Below are 16201 nucleotides of genomic sequence, written 5' to 3'. Positions count from 1 at the left end.
GACATGTACATATTACGTCTGTGTAGCTCAAGAAATGCATTCTGTAAATCATTAACTAATGATGGAAGGCTGGGCGCACTAAAAGAATGTGTCCCCATTTTGTTTCCCCTTTTCTTGCTCTGCAGTCTGATAAGAATTGACTTTCCAGGACTCTCATGCGTAGAGTTTTGGTTTCTATCCTGAATTACAACACTGAGGGACACTGCTCTGATCTGACCACAAGGAAAAAAGTAAAAAGGCCTCCAATCATGGTGGCATAGAACTGAAAGATTGTGTAGGAGTTTTAAGTATGTGAATCGGGATACATAGTAGTTTTTGATGCATTTGTCTGCTGTATTTTTGTTGGTTTTGTTTTTATACACATACAAAGATAATCTTTTACTGTAACTGTACAGTTCTTTTTGTTGTAAACATCATTAAACCATTTTCCAAGTGTTTTGACATGTGATTTGTCCTTTCCTGAGTGTACATGATAAAACTTTAGCAGGTACAGCAGCTTTTAGCCGTGTTAGTGGTTGGAAAGTAAAACCGTTGGTTGGTTAGTCTGACACTTTAGTCCTGTCAAATTTATTATCAGGCCAGTTGGTTCAAACAGGATTTATTGAAATCATTCTGTCAATCTGTTTAATGCTTTCGAGCTTAACATGAATTAACATTAGGTCCCCATCTTTAGCTCTTAAACAATGGAAAACACCATAATGTACAGTAGATATAAGCAGATGTATGAACTGGTCCAAAGCGATGTCACCTCGTGTGACATCTGTAAGTGGAGACTTCTGTAAGGTTAACAAATAATGACAAAATGTAGTTTAAATGATAAAGGATTTATCATAAGAGGAAGTCATAATGGTGAAAAACACTGAACAATTGAAAATTTGCTTGTAATGTCAAAATTATTTCTTGTTTAAACACAAAGTTACACATTACATAAACTTGCTAAACTATAACCTTGTATTAGCATGTTAGCATTTTGCTAACTCTAAAGCCATACACTGTTTTTAGACAAAATGCAAAAATAAAGAGTAGGCAACATCTTTCAGAATGTAGAAACTTACATTAGAATATTTTTTACTACTGTACATTTTCATATACCATTAACCCAAATTCCAGTACTAAAATATATTTATACTACTATCTCAACAAAGGAGCAGGTCTTCATATTCATATATCCAGAGAAAGGCCTGTTTTACATGTGACTTGGAAATAACATATACATCAATAGGTCTAGCCACATCAATAATACTACCTAGTATTAATGTTGAAGTGAGCATAGATCAGCATGGGGACATAAACCATGGCCATAATTGACAATGAGTAAAGGGCTTTAAAGCTGCAGACTGGTCAGAGTGGCCGCCCTGACAGGGGTCAGGGCGGCCACTTGTTGTGGTTATCATGCAGATTTAAATCCTTTCAGTTGTCTGATTAATCAGCTAATAGTTTCAGATGCAGGCTGATGAACAATGCTGTCCCTTACTCTGGAGACAGAGGTGGAGATGCTGGACTGGGGTTCAAAGATTCATAGAGATCCTTTTCCTTATTCTCAGGATGGGATGACTATTGAGAGAGGGAGAAAAAGTTATCAAAGACCATTAATCAGATCAGCAGTTCTTTGTTCATTTAAAATGCAAGTTTCCATTCACCGTGACCACAGAAATGATCAAACAGATAAGTCTTGAGTTTGATGTATATTGTCTCGTTATTAATTAATTATCTCATTAGAGACTACAAATATGCTACTTAAGTTGTTTCTGACCAAAATTTGCTGTTTACTTCAACAAGAATCTCCACCACAAAACACCGCTTCTCTTAGTTTTTGTGTCAGAGATCAACAGCTTACTGCCACAGCAGAACGTGTTCCGATGATAAAAGGGCTGCCACAGCAGAACGTGTTCAGCACATCGATTTGGCTTGAGTTTTTAGGCCAGATGCCCTTTCTGGCACAACTCACATTTTATCCAGGCTCAGGACCAACACCTAGTTGGTCCCTGGTGGCTGGGTAGGGCCCCTTGTTCTGTTAGTATTTGTGTAGCTATAATTAATGATTGTTTAATTGATGTGTTAAAAAATTAAAAGAAACATGAAATAAGTATTGAAACAAATTATTTTGCTGGACCATTAGGCCTTTATAGGAAATACTTAGTGAAACCATTTACAGAGGGTCAATACACCTATACACCTCAAAAATGTTATAGTTCTGTTGTGCTTTTAAACTGATGTGAACAAATGGGGAAATTTAAGCATTTAGACATGAGTTTTAAAGTTACCGAATGCGACAGAATTAAAGATGGAGCTGTATACAGTGATATGAATTTGAGAAACTTCATCCTAGGCCTATAGGTAAGAAAATTCCTGCCTCTGTATCCCAGTAAAACTATCGGAGCTATCACACAGCCCATTTTTAAAAAGTATTAATTCCTGATGGAGTAGTAATTTTGACTTCTTGCCAATAATATGTGCAGTTTACATCAGAATGAAACACTTTTAAATAAAACATACTGTAAAACTGAGCCGTTTAGTTTTTTTGAGATGACCTTGATGAATGCAATTTAGTGGGAATTTTCTCTTTAACTGGGATTTCGAACTAGCTCAGAACTCTGAAATTCACTCTGCAGAACAAATGCAAAGAACAACAATGTTTATTTATTGTTAGGTGCTCATTTAAAGAATGATGGTTAGTTTTTAATTCCAAAGGGAACAAATAAAAAACAGTGGAAAAATCACTTTATTCTTTACAGAGATTCCATTTGCATATGTAAGTTAATCATCCTACCTGAGCTTTCTTTTTCTTGCCAGCCTTTTTCTGAAGATAAAATACAACATGAAGATTGACATGAGCTTTTTTTGAAAGAAAAGGCAAAATATTTTTATCAACAGAGGAAAAGACTTACCTTTTTTTTTAATGGTTCAAGGACCTGATATGGATCAGCATCCTTTGGCCTCTCAAGCTCCTAAAGAATAAAGTATGAAATAATAAGCTGATCACCACTGGAGCAGCAGAGTTAAATGTGTGTATTGGTGGTGAGACAGTCTTCCTTACCTGGTAAATTACGCCATTGTCTTCCTGTTAATTCAGAAGAAATACACAAAACTCAACTAAATAATGTTAAAGAACATATTAAAGCATGCACACATGTTTCTATAATCTGTTCATAAAAGAAGCAAAGGGAAAGCAGATTGTGATGCTTAAAAATATGAAGACTTACTGTCACTTCAGGTGGGACATGGGAAAACTACAGGAAAAGAGATATTAGTTAATTTATTAAGTGTTGAAAATAATTCTGTGTCTCAAACAACAATAACAAAAAGTTACACATTAAAAATTGGGAATTTTTTGCTATTTGTTTTTTACTGTTGTTTATGCAATTAAAAGGAAATTTAGGCCATCAGCTTGCACCCTGTTTTACTTACTGTATATAAACTGAACATTAATCAATAAAAACATATTTGTGGCAAAGAATGTTAAACAAATAAAGACAAATAAAGTTGTTTGGACTTGTTGAATGATGAAAATGTTACATTTTGAGCAGCATTAATTATTATTTAATTGTTGTTAATTCACAAAGTATGTTAGTCCTTTTAAAGAACAAATACCAAATATCTGATGCAGCAGCTTTTGAAATAATTTGTACATAAAGGAAATATCTGTGTTTTGGAAACATTAGTCAGAATTTCCTGTCATTTAGACAAAATGATTTATCAGTTATTCAAGGAAATAATCTGGCTCGATAGATAACTTTTAAAATTTCTTTTAAACTGTTTTATTCAAACGTTAATAATTAAACTGTTATTACAAAAGTATCTGACAGTAAACATTATTCTTGACAATGTTGAGCATTTTCTACGTGTGCGGTAGCTCACCTTTTCCCTGAAGTACAACATTGTGGCAGCGAGGCAGTAAACAACCAAGAAAGCATCCAGGAAGTAGCAGATTACTGGGTCAGTGAAAAACTCTACAGATTGCACAGAGGAAAGACATATTAAACTCTTAAGAGAAGAAAATTGTTTGCCTGTATGTTGGTTTTTAGTTATTGTAAAGGTATCATTTTGTTTCTCCTTTTAAGCCATAATTTATCTCTGATGGATATAGATGACTTTAGCATGCAGATTTAAAAACTAAAAGATAAGAGTTTTTTATTTGTTGGTGGGGAAACTGCTGTCACCACAGGAAGTCATATTTTCTTGAAGAATTCATCTGTAAGAATATTTCAAGAGGATGTCACTATTTTGCACATAGTAAATTTCCATGATTGTAGATTTGGTTTGGGATTTACTACTTCACTTTGAACATAAACAACATACATACGCAGTAGTATTGCAGTAGTACTGCGCATATATTAAAGTTGCTGACTATAAATTAAAACTTTCTTAATAGATATATTAGATGCTTATAGACTAACAATGACTATAGACTAACTTTCTTTTCTTGGTTGGAAACATTATACTTACTATACATGTAGTAGACTAAAGATGCTACTTGGATGATTAGCTAAAGCAGAGAAAATCCAATTGACACGACTCGACCTTCAGATACTGGTTTTGATGCTTAAACAAGTTGAACATAAATGAGTTCACAGTTTCTGTAGGAAAAACTATAGGACACTGATCTCCGAGCGTTTGACTTAGAACATCTTAACATGTAATGGAAAATATACTGGGGCACATTAAAGAGTTGAGTAAGACCTCTGCAAACAGGAAGAAGAAAGGACATATCGTTTTTTTTTACTTTAAATGTCTTCCTGTCAGTGCAATAGACTGCTCTGAGGTTTTGATGAGGCTCATTTATCTCGCTGTGTGGTTGGAGCAGAAGTCATGGTGACGGTGATTCATTGAGGATATAAGCTCCTCATCAGATCTACTTTTAGATTAATTTTTAGAATGTGTTCTTACTGTTTCTGAATGAGAAGCAGACCAGTCTAATTTATCAAGGTGTGTGCTACAGCAGTTGTTAGGTTTTAACATGTTTTGTGAATTCAAATCTTTATTTGGCAACAAATATATGTTGGCAATTTGTTGTTGTTGAAATTAACTGCGAGAATAGTTTGATATTTTCGAAAACAAGTGTCTAAAAAAAGAGCTATAGACATTTAGCACAAAGATGAGCCCAGATCCCTTTTAATGGCTGCAAGATTTAATTAAATTAATTCTTCAGATTTCTTGTGAACAATTTAATTCCTGTGCTGGGTTTTCTGATGGGGAACTGTAACAACTCCAAACATTTTAGAAGTTAAATGATTTGTTTTACACTTTGGAAATAGTTATAACTAACTATAACTCAGTGCACATCTGTATTGAAGCTGCAACCAGCAACGGACTGGCTCAGCTTAACAAGAGACTGGTAACAGGAAGAGTTCGAATAATTCTTCGTCTACTTACCAGCAAGTGTTATATGAATCAACTGATGGTACATAACATGTTGAGAAGTTGTAAAGCGGCATTTCAACAGAATTTGCCAACATCGTACAGAACTGCACTAACTGCTTTCCCTCTGTTTCAGCTTTGAGCTGAGCTGTGGCTAAGCTGTAGCTACAGACATGTGGCCTCAATCCACTCATTGAACTCTTAAAGAAAGCTAACTTTCCAAATTTCATACTATAACTTCAACCTCCACATCTACTATAAAGCCAAACTGTCTTTATAAAACCTGTCAGACTTATTGTTGGAGACAAGTCCACCAGCCAGTGACACCTTTAAATGTTGCGCTGGACAGATGCCAGCTTACGCTGTGTGACCGGACATAGAGAGCTGCCATACCCTCTATGCGGGTTCCTGTCCACCTGAACGTTAAACCCACCAGGTGTTAATGTTAATGTTAAAGATGTGTCTGATTCGTGTACGACAGGACTGTTTTTTAAAATATGAAAGCCATCATGTCATTTAGAGGCTATCATTTTAGAGGCTAGATGAAACTGATGAACAATAAATGTGCAGAACTAAGTGATTTTTCCATCTGTAAAACTAAATGTAGACACTGTTTTCCTAAACATTCTGTTTCTTATGGTTGTTCCAGAATGAACTGTACCTGGTATCACTAGGGAACTGTGTTTTCAGTGCTATAGGTCACACCGCAGATATTACCTGTCTTCTGGACACATGTTGACATGTTATGAAGAAACATTTTGTCAGTAGGTTGGAATCCAGAAATTAAGCTCACAAGATTACAGGTGTGCACCCAAGCACGAAATAAAGTAAAATAAATAAATAAGTGAATAAGGTGTGCATGACATTAATTCTCATTCACTCTTGAAGTTTCTATTTTTTATATTCATGTATTGCAAGTCACTGTGAAAATGAACGAAATTCAGCTTTGGTGTTTTCTCATGCTGTATAGTGTCTGGAGGGAGACCATTTATTTATGCATGCTTTCTTGTAATCTCTTCATCATGATGAATGTGACTGAAATATACATGACAGGACATGAAAGTGGTTTTGATCGCTTTGAAAATATATTTTTTTTTCACAAATTCCTCATAACTATTACATAAAAAAGAAAGCCTGGGTAACATCAAATACTCACAAACTTCTGTTAATAAAAACTCTAACTTTTCAAGTTAACCCCAAAAGAAATAAAGGGAGTACATTATTTTATATTAGTGCTTTGAATTATAGTCACATATTTATAGACCGACAGAGATGAAGAATAAAATAACCTAAATGTTTCTGCAATGGACAGTAAGCTTTGTTTCCTGTTTATGCAAATATAAAGAACAGTTTTAATAATACTGAATGGATCATTTAAACATTTCTTTTTAAATTGCATAATGCTGCGTATAGAGTGTTTGTCCTCTAATCTCACCAGACTGTCTTGTTCATCTTAAAACAGAAACCAGAAATTATCAAATTTATTGGTCGCTTTAAAAAGAACATTTTGTAAGTAATTTAAAAGGGTTCATGTTGTTTACTGTCATTTATCTGAACAGAGAAGGCCTCTGTTATGTATATATCAGAGCGTAAATGCGTAATTCATGGGAATCTTTAAAACTAAGTCAGCACCAGTCTCATATCCTTTTTAATACCAACCAGCTAATATTGCTTTATTTTTTCATGTATATTTTAGGCCTTTTGTTAAACTCAGTAAAGGTATACAGAAATGCATTTTATTTACTCACCATTACAGGAAACAGGCACTGTGAGCACAAATAGCAAAAACACACCTGTCCTCAGTTTGTCCATGAATCCTCTCTTTTGTTTATAAAACCAAGGTATATTTCTTTTCAGTCCCTCTCAGTCTATGCTTTGCCTTTCCTCAGTCTTATGTCCCCCTCACTCTCAATCAAAGGAAGTGGCTGAACTGACTACCTGCCTTTGGACTGAGACTTGGGTGTGTGTACTTCAAAGCATCTTGCAACTTTCAACACCCACAGAAAGCCTCACACACTGTGTGGTGTTCAATTGTTTTCCTCGAGACGTACCATGAACTGTTCCTGTCGGCCCGGTTTAGCATCACTGATGAGCTCTTCCACTTCTCTGGTTAGTATATAATGAATTAATACATTTTTTTGTGGTTTCTTTTTTGGGCTCCTTAAACATAAACTGATTTAGATGTTAATCATTGTTTCAAAATTGCTTTTAGGTCTAAAAATGCAACATAATATTTGATATACTCCTAATAGGTTTTTTAACATGTCACTGTCAAACCCCGATTTTATATAAGTTGTGAAAAAGACAATACAAAGATTTGCAAATCATTTGAAAGTTAAACATATTTTGTTAGTACTTGAAGGGGCAAACAAACATTACATTACAGCCTAAAACTACAGGTTTTTAAGAAGAGAGCAAAAATCTGTTAAGCATTGAACATAAGGATGTAAAATGATGGTAACAGTTAAAGGATTAAATATGAACAGTTCATCACACGGCTGCACATAGTTTGATTTGACATTTGCAGCCAGTTGCAACTTGTTTAAATAAGTGCATGTTCAAAAGGTCAGAACACCGGTCGCCCTTATGATACTTGAAACGCTGTGTAAACGACAGAGTTACAGACATGAGACCTCTACATTTTTCCATAGCGCTTTGTTTATCTGAAGTTGCACAATCACACTGATCTGAGAAAACTGTTGCACTATAGCAGGAAGATAACTGAGGCCATGTCAAGTTGCACAAAGAAGAGAGTTTATTTTGACACCAGTGTGTAAAATAAATAATTGTACAAAATGTACTGTGTTACCGTCCCTTTTCTGCAGCTCAGCACAGAATCACTGTAGAGGAAACACAGACAGGAAGTGTAACTTGGACGCCAAGTTTTGGTTTGAATTCCCCTAATTCAGATTGGTAAAGTGTCAGATTTTTAGAGAATAAGAACTTTCCACATTGCACTTTAAGAAAAAAACCCTGGCCACTAGGAGGAATCATGACAGAAAGAAAACCCCGTTTCAGTGTTCATATTGAGACAAGACAAAACCTGGAAAAATTGTGAAACTGTTAAACAAATAAAGGATCTAAAATTTCCATTCAGCTTAAGTGGAAGAACGTATATGTTTTATTTAACTGTAGAAAAATTAAAGGAACTGTTTCCAGCTGCTGCTGTTTATCATGTGATTTTCGGGGTGTTTCTTTAAACGTGTCACGTGACTCTGATGTTTGCAGTAGTGTCGCTGATTAACTGTTAAAGTCGAGGAAATTTGAAACGGTTGCCAACACAAACCAGTTTAAGAGGCTGAAAGAGCCAAGAGCGTTAACTGGTTTTGATAGCACGAACAGTGGTTTTTCATCGCGACACAATCAGTGCGTTTTACCATTTTCCCCTGCTGTTGTGACTCTGCCGTTAGCATAGCTAGCATCCCGTAGTTTAGCTGACTAAGCTAACCGCGTTCGCTCTGTTGTGTTGCTGTAATTTCGTCCCCCACAGCGAGAGTAAACCCGAAGAAACATGATACAGGTCGGCGGTTTCCAGTCATGGTCCCTTGGGGTAATGTTACATTTGATATTAGGTGAGTAATTGTAAGCTTTATGTATTCAATATCAAGCACGGTTACCACGGGAGGAAAACAACGAATGATAATTTGCCGTTAAATGAAGCATAATATTAGGCTAGTACCATTATGAATATGAGCCACATGTTTTAAAGGCTTTAAACTAGGAAGAGTTGTAGGTTATTGTCGTAATTATTTTTCTAGGCTTAAACACTTTACACGGCTTAAAATTAAATAACAACAATTTAATGTTTAACGTTAAAAATGTTCTTTTGAGGTTAAGTTAAAGACTGGAAAGTTAGCTTGCGATTAGCATGTTTTACAAATCACAACCCGCTTTAAACCGTGTTTGACTTCACTGGGAAAATGTTTGGTCCAGAGTTAACAAGTCTGGGTATAAATGCAGAATCTCTATTCTAAACTCTGTAATGTTTATTTCTAAATTAGTAAATACCATAAAGTTAATGCCTTCTCTCTCTCACTTCACCGAAAAATACCCTGTCAGTGTCTTGGGCACTGAAAGGTTTCGGGTTTCCCCATCAAACCTGTGTGAGCAAGTTGACTATTGAACAGAGATTGGATCCAAACGTAGCTAAGACTTAAACTCACACTTGAGGTAAACGCACCTAAACTCTTCCCCCTATAGCAGATGTACGTGAACAGAGGTTTTCTCTTGGTTAAGGTGATCCAGAAGATTTGTTATTCAAAGAAACCAGAGGAATTGCTGTTCCTTCTCACAACTTCTCCATTCAAAAAGAAAGGAACTGGTTAAAGAACCACAAGAAAAATGTTTACACAACTCTGTAAGATATAAAGATAAACTTTCATCCCTTAACGTAGTCCAAATTTGTATAAGCTTTATGTAGACCTGGCCTTGTTTGGACTGGATTAGAGAAAAACTCTTACAGATTTAAACCAGGGTTTAAATCTAAAATTTAAACCCTGGTTTAAATAAAACCAGGATTGAACCTTCTACACAAGTTCAATGTTTAGGAAGTAGCCTGGGTTGGTGTTTGACCTGTCTGCCTTTAAGCAACCAGATCTACTGATGTAGTCTGGAACTAGAAAATGCAGTAATTTTCTTTTTTATTTTCAGTATTTTCCAGCTACAGATGGAGTGAACACCTGATGCAGGTATAAAGTATTGTGTAGTGCAGGGTTCGTAGGAAACAATCAGAGCCGGGGTCCTTCAGGCCAGGCAGAGTAGTCAAAGGATTAAGTATACTAGGACAACACACAGTGACACAATGTCTGATTCATCTGAAATGAGATTGTGGAAGCTGACGGCCATCTTGCCCAACCCTACAATAATGTAAAATTCCAAACTTCCATCTTCTTAATATGAACATTTGCTACTTTAAACTTTTATGATGGGACACTGGTTATTTAGCTGTCGATTGGTCAAGACAATCCCAAAAATAATGTCTTCATTTGGTAATAGTTGCAGCCCTCAGTCCTATGCGCTTAGAAAAGTGTAGTCAACCTGTATTTACAGTATCTGACAGCTGCAGTTTCTTGTACCCTGTCCCTGACCATTTTTATACACCTATAAATTATTGATAATTTAATTATATGTGGATACTTGTGTAATAAGTGTGTTAGCAAAACTTAATAGTAACTGGAAACGGGAACTCTTCTAAAGCATTTAGAGTTTGACAGATTGTCTGATTGACTTTATATCAGTCAGTGCACATTGCCATCTGCTGGCAACAATAAATATTCAGCAGAACATCAGCAGAATAATTTCTGAATGTTTTCTGGTAAATAGTTATTTATAGCCTTAAACATTACTGTATTAAATTCCCCCAGATTTATTGGAGTTTGAATAAAATTAATAAAGTTTGAATAACTTTGACTGTAGGAATAATGTATTGTGTGATTCACATATCGAGCTTTATGAATAATCTGTGTTTTTGAAGAATAGGAGTGTGTTTTTAGTTATTGCCCCAGACCTCTGCACAGTAATTTAAATAAGGTAAAACTAGTGAATGGTAATGTGAAGTGATTTGTGGTCCAAAACCTGCTTTGCTTTATTTAATATACGATGCTTCTTAACAGTGTAGATTGTACATTTTTAATATGTAATTTCCAATTAACTTTATCATCTATTACACCAAAATATTTGTTCTCAATTTACACCCCATCAATCTTAATACATACTTTTGTGTTCTTTCCAAACTTAACAAGTAACATTATTTTTGCTTTGTTCAAATTCAATGATTACTTGTTATCAAATGATATTTTTAATTTTCCCATTTTTTTAGTTGTATTCTAAGTCCTCGCCAGCACAGAGAATATTTGTATCATCAGCAAACAGAACTAGTTTTAGCACTTGCCATACTTTACATACTGTATATTATTAATGTACAGAAAACATAAATAAACACTGACCCCTGGGGGTCACCACAAGCAGTATCCAAATATGGTGAACAGTCATGTCTCAACTAATCTCACAAACTGTTTTCTCTTGTTCAAATAGCTCTTGTTTAAAGTCCAATTATTTTGTATTTTTCATTGTTTGTTCAGATGGCGTGCTTTTTTATGGCGATGTTGGCATTGTGCTTTGTTAGGTGCTTATTTATGAAAACATTTGATCCTTTTAGCATTTTCCCTTGTTTCAGCAATGCGTTCTGTTTTCTATTGACAAACTTCATGATGATTGCTGGTTTGTCGATGGCATTTCTTCTTGGCAGTGGGTGGCATGCCTGCATGTTATCACATTCCAATTGAATATTTAATGCCCAACTCTTATTTGAATACCATTTGCAGCTGCCATCCTGCACCAGGGTTTTGCTACTGTTGCTCCACCCACTGCTGGACCGCACGAAGACCCCGGTAGTCCTCAAAGAGGAAATTACCAGGTCAACGGCAGTAATGGTACTAAGTGTTTAATGGCATACATGGGCCTCCAGCTCAACTTAACCTTCACCTCGGTCTCCCAGAACAAGGTATTTGAATACACAGTAAATCTAAAACTAGGTACATTCATGAAGTTGGAATGGTAAATGTTACGTCTTTCCTTTACAGACTGTGCAGAATATTGTGAACATTAAGCCCAATGAGACAAAAAGCACTGGTTCATGTAAGTCAGATGTTGCCTTCCTGCGGCTTACAACAGATACTGGGAAAACCAACCTTACCTTTTACTTCACCCTGGTAATTTACTTTTAATCTACTTTGTATTGTACATCACAGCTTTGTTTACAAACCCATGTACTGTTTTAACTGACTGTTGCCACTAGGTGGCAGCAAGAGCTTGATTAAACATTTTTAGACTGTAGCGTTACTTATGTCTGCCTCAATGTCTTTATACAGAATACTACATCTACCAAGTACTACTTGAGTGAAGTATCTCTGTCAGCGGCCTGGCCAGACATGAAAGGTGAGTGCACTTCACTTCCCAGTATTCATGTGAGCTCCTTTGTCAAAATAATATGTCCAACCTCTGTTGTTAATTTAATCCAAAAAGATGTAATTAAGGAAAGGGAAGATGGCACTGTAAACTAACAGAAGTTCAAACATGCACTAGTAGTTCCTAAACATACCTCTGAGTCTCAATGTACTTACTCTGCCTTATGTAACACCAACGGACCTCGATATCATGGTTATGTTTTAAACGTATACAGTAAATGGACTTTGATGTTCAGACGTTGTGAGGGAGACAAAAAGTGAGTTTTATGCCTTGTCATTGATGACAACTATGGTCAGAAGCAGTAGATATTAAAGTTGTCTGTCCATTTTTTCTTTCTTGTTTTTAGGCATAAAAATCTTTGACTAAAGAATTATCTGGATAGATTTGGGGGTGACTGGTTACTGTAACCAAAGATCACTTTTTAAAATAAACATAACTAAGGAATGCTAAGACGGAATTTCATTGTATCTGGCACAAATATCCACTTTGACTCATGTACGAACGGATTAGAATAAGATTCTAGATCGAAATGCATGCCAACAGAAACTTGAGTGGTTGGCAGAGGCATGCATCCGTGAGGTAGTAAATCTAGTTTCAAGCATGTATTTATCATTTACACAGGACATGGTACTTATTAGAGAACCAGCATTGCCACCCTTAACCACATCGTTTCTTCAGGAGCAGAAGGGGGAAAAAATTTGCTCACATCCACATGGTAGTTGGAGCTGGGTTTGATCTGAGAGGTTGGCACACAGACTGACTCATAGTATTACTGTTTTTTTACTTTAATACATATAGCATATACATAGAGATAAGTTGCCATCATCCTATTTATCCTGTTTTTGTGTGTCCCCAATTTTATATGAATCTTAGCCTCATATTACCTGTCTCCTGTCTTTTTACTCCTTTCTCTTCCCTTTACCATAGAGCCTGTGTCAGTCAATAACAATAGTCTGGACTATTTGCGGGGCACCCTGGGGTACTCTTACAGGTGCCATAGGGAGCAGACTCTGAATGTGGCCCAGAATTTTTCCATCAACACCTTCGAGGTGCAGGTGCAGCCATTTGGTGTCAACGGAAGTCAGTTTGCAGCAGGTACAATTAAGCTTATTTAATGTCAAATAGATGTGACCAACGGTATTTGCTGCTTCTACCTCATGTCTCTCCTCCTCTTTTAGCCGAGGAATGCCAGTTGGATGAAGACGACATGTTGATTCCCATCGTAGTTGGAGCAGCTTTAGCAGGTCTTGTCATCATTGTGCTCCTGGCCTATTTGATTGGCAGAAAGAGGAGCCACGCTGGCTACCAAACTATCTGAGTCAGCTCATGGCTCTCATATCCTCTGGAGGCCAGAGTGTGATGTCCCACCCTTGAAATTAACCACTGTTTTATGAGACTTAACACTCCACCCTTCCCATCTGTCTCTCCACCTTTAATCTCCCTGCCTTTCTGTATGTGCTGTCCCTTCACCTGCAACGGTAACATTAGCCATCACGTGGTCAAGGTTGATGTGTGCTTTCTAAACTCAATTGTTTCACACACAAAAAAAAACAGACTTTGTTTGCCGATATAATAAGGAAAACTTCAGTGGTACCATGTGAAGCAGGGCATAGGTATTGATCAGAGGGTCCATGAGACTCCTCAAGCTGTATTGTAGTATTTATGATTTCTGTGAAAGGAATTTTGAGGGATTGTGGGATTTAAGGGGATTGCTACTTAAATTTCCTTTTTTTTTTTTTTTTTTTTTTTTTTGTATTTCGTGGGTGTGGTAACATTTGGAGGTCTTGCCCTAAATATGTTTTGTTATTATGAAGGGAATATTACATCCTGTTAAACTGAATCCACTTCACATAGTAAATATTTGACATTATATATTGCATATCTATACTGTTGTAATAGTGTATTTAGCACAGGTATACAGATTTTAGGAAACCTACAAAAATCCTGTAACCTATTCCTGACAATATTAAATGATATTATCAATTCTTAAATGTAACATTTAAGAATTTATTTTATCTTCTGTAATGAGTAATGATGTGCCTGTCTATCCATCTTTTTATTGTTGGCGGAGACTATTTGCACTTTGTCAGCTTTGTAAGAGCAGAGGCAGTTCTAAGTCTTTCTCATTTAAAGAAATTGTTTGGCATTTTGGGAAATAGGCTTTTTAACTTTCAGAACATTACAGTAGACTGTTGGGTTGAGGCCATCCTAATATGTGCTAAATATCAAGTTGGAGCTGGGAGAGAATTAACAAATACTTAAAACGGCTGGTTCTGTCTGAAGGTTAAAACTCTGCCCACTACCACCTGTAAAGCTCACTAATTAACATGTTTTAGCTTGTCTGTACAAAAACATAAGTATATAAATGTCATAGTGTTGTCTAACTGTCATCCTTCAGTGACTCCAGGAACTAAACCTGTCAGGTTAAGTTCATAACACCCAATAAAACGCAGACTGACAATATGATTTCTACTTGTTTTTGTATTGACTAAAAAAAAAAGTGTTAAATGTTGAGCTTTAAAGGTGATTGTAGGCTAATTTTGTTTAGAACAAACTTTGTGTTCACCTCCTGCTTTCTGTCTTTAAAGGTAATTTTTTTGTGCCTGTAGCTGCATATTTGGTCAACAGATGTGGAAATGATCTTCCCATTTGTCTAAGCTCCCAAAGCACTGATAACTATTGCTTAATTCTGCCTGTTAGAAAAAAGAACTAGAATGTGCTTCATCAATCTTAATGTGCTATTAGCTTCTTGCACAAAAGTTTTCAACATTATGAATGAAATAGTGTTGCATTGTTATCCTTTTATGTTACGATGTGTTCTTTTTCTGAATTTGGAGCTACTTGGCATTTTGCTTTCTAAAAGGAAATAAGTTGCACTAAAGTCATGAGAAACAGCCCCATGTAACAATTAAACGCAAAATGCTCTGGGCCGTGTTTCAGTGCCTTCCCAGCTGTTACATGGATAAGCTTTAAGTAAAGCCAACTCACTCACACTTGTATGGGTCTTTATCTCACACAGCCTTCATGTAGTGTTACAAGTAATGCATTGCTTGATATAATAGGAGAAATTACAGATCTATTTTTCCTGGCTCATCTAAATAACCATGTATTGATGTGAGACAGTTCTAATGGATTTGTTTGAACAGTTTTCTAAACGAGGAGTCACTAAAAGTAAACTAAGAAACCTGTTTGACTGTTTTCTCCTCGTATAGTCCTATCTGCTGTTTAAACCTGTTTCTGGTTGGTTGTGTTTTAGATTAGATTATAATTTATATTAGAAGGAAGGTGTGTGTGTGTGAGTGTGAGTTCATCAGTTCATGCTCTTAATGTGCAGACTTTACACTTAACTCCCCTGGTACCTGGTCATGAAGCGATTACAAAAGGGGTCTACCAGGTAGTACATGAAGTAGTTACACATCTGAGTGACTTTCTAACAAATATTTTTGCTATTGTATACTTAACAGACAAAACAACTAAACACAAAAAGTTATGGTAACATAAAATAATAAAAGCACTTGGAAAATGGAAATGGAAAGAGAAACAGAGCATTGCATTATAGGGGTTTTGGTCTGATAGATGTGTGGGGGCCTGTTGCATATTCTGTTTATGGCTGTGGGCTTTCTGGAGCAGTAGCTGTTTAATAATGTTATTTTGTATTTAGATTAATGGCATTTTAACTATTCAGTTATTATTGCCAACATCCTGTTTTTACTAGTTTTAAAATCTTTCCCTCACGTACAGAGATTTCAAAATCAGAGATTTAATGCAGTTCTAGGTTCGAATTAACAAAGGAGTGAAAATACCTGCCCCTTGGATGAACCTCCAATTCTCACCTATAGTAAATAGTTATGTTTCCATCTGGGACTTAAGCCTTTGC

General features: G+C 35.9%; 2 protein-coding genes across 4 annotated transcripts; one reads left to right on the top strand and one right to left on the bottom strand.

Annotated features, from left to right (window-relative positions):
• Positions 1–564: 564 nt before the first annotated feature.
• cd247l (CD247 antigen like) lies at positions 565–7351 on the bottom strand. 3 transcript variants are annotated; one of them, XM_067515124.1, is made up of 7 exons: positions 7152–7351; positions 3859–3950; positions 3204–3230; positions 3038–3061; positions 2889–2948; positions 2771–2800; positions 565–1554 (listed from the first exon to the last, which is right to left on the bottom strand). In XM_067515124.1, exons 1-7 carry the CDS (start codon positions 7168–7170, stop codon positions 1471–1473), a joined length of 336 nt encoding a protein of 111 aa, XP_067371225.1. In that variant the 5' UTR covers positions 7171–7351; the 3' UTR covers positions 565–1470. The 3 variants fall into 3 exon arrangements, with proteins under 3 accessions (XP_067371225.1, XP_067371224.1, XP_067371226.1); XM_067515123.1 differs by having other exon boundaries at positions 7107–7345; XM_067515125.1 differs by lacking the exon at positions 7152–7351 and adding an exon at positions 4447–7074.
• A 1198-nt stretch (positions 7352–8549) lies between these two features.
• lamp1b (lysosomal associated membrane protein 1b) lies at positions 8550–15252 on the top strand. The gene is made up of 6 exons (XM_067514946.1): positions 8550–8930; positions 11682–11860; positions 11940–12068; positions 12228–12294; positions 13252–13419; positions 13503–15252. The coding sequence occupies exons 1-6, from the start codon at positions 8870–8872 to the stop codon at positions 13640–13642; spliced, it is 744 nt and encodes a 247-aa protein (XP_067371047.1). The 5' UTR covers positions 8550–8869; the 3' UTR covers positions 13643–15252.
• The last annotated feature ends 949 nt before the right edge of the window (positions 15253–16201 follow it).

Source organism: Channa argus, chromosome 9 (genome assembly GCF_033026475.1).
Source record: "Channa argus isolate prfri chromosome 9, Channa argus male v1.0, whole genome shotgun sequence".
In the NCBI taxonomy this organism is placed as follows: Eukaryota; Metazoa; Chordata; class Actinopteri; order Anabantiformes; family Channidae; genus Channa; species Channa argus.
Note: the sequence above shows the minus strand (reverse complement) of the source record. Positions and strands in the feature narration are given on the sequence as shown.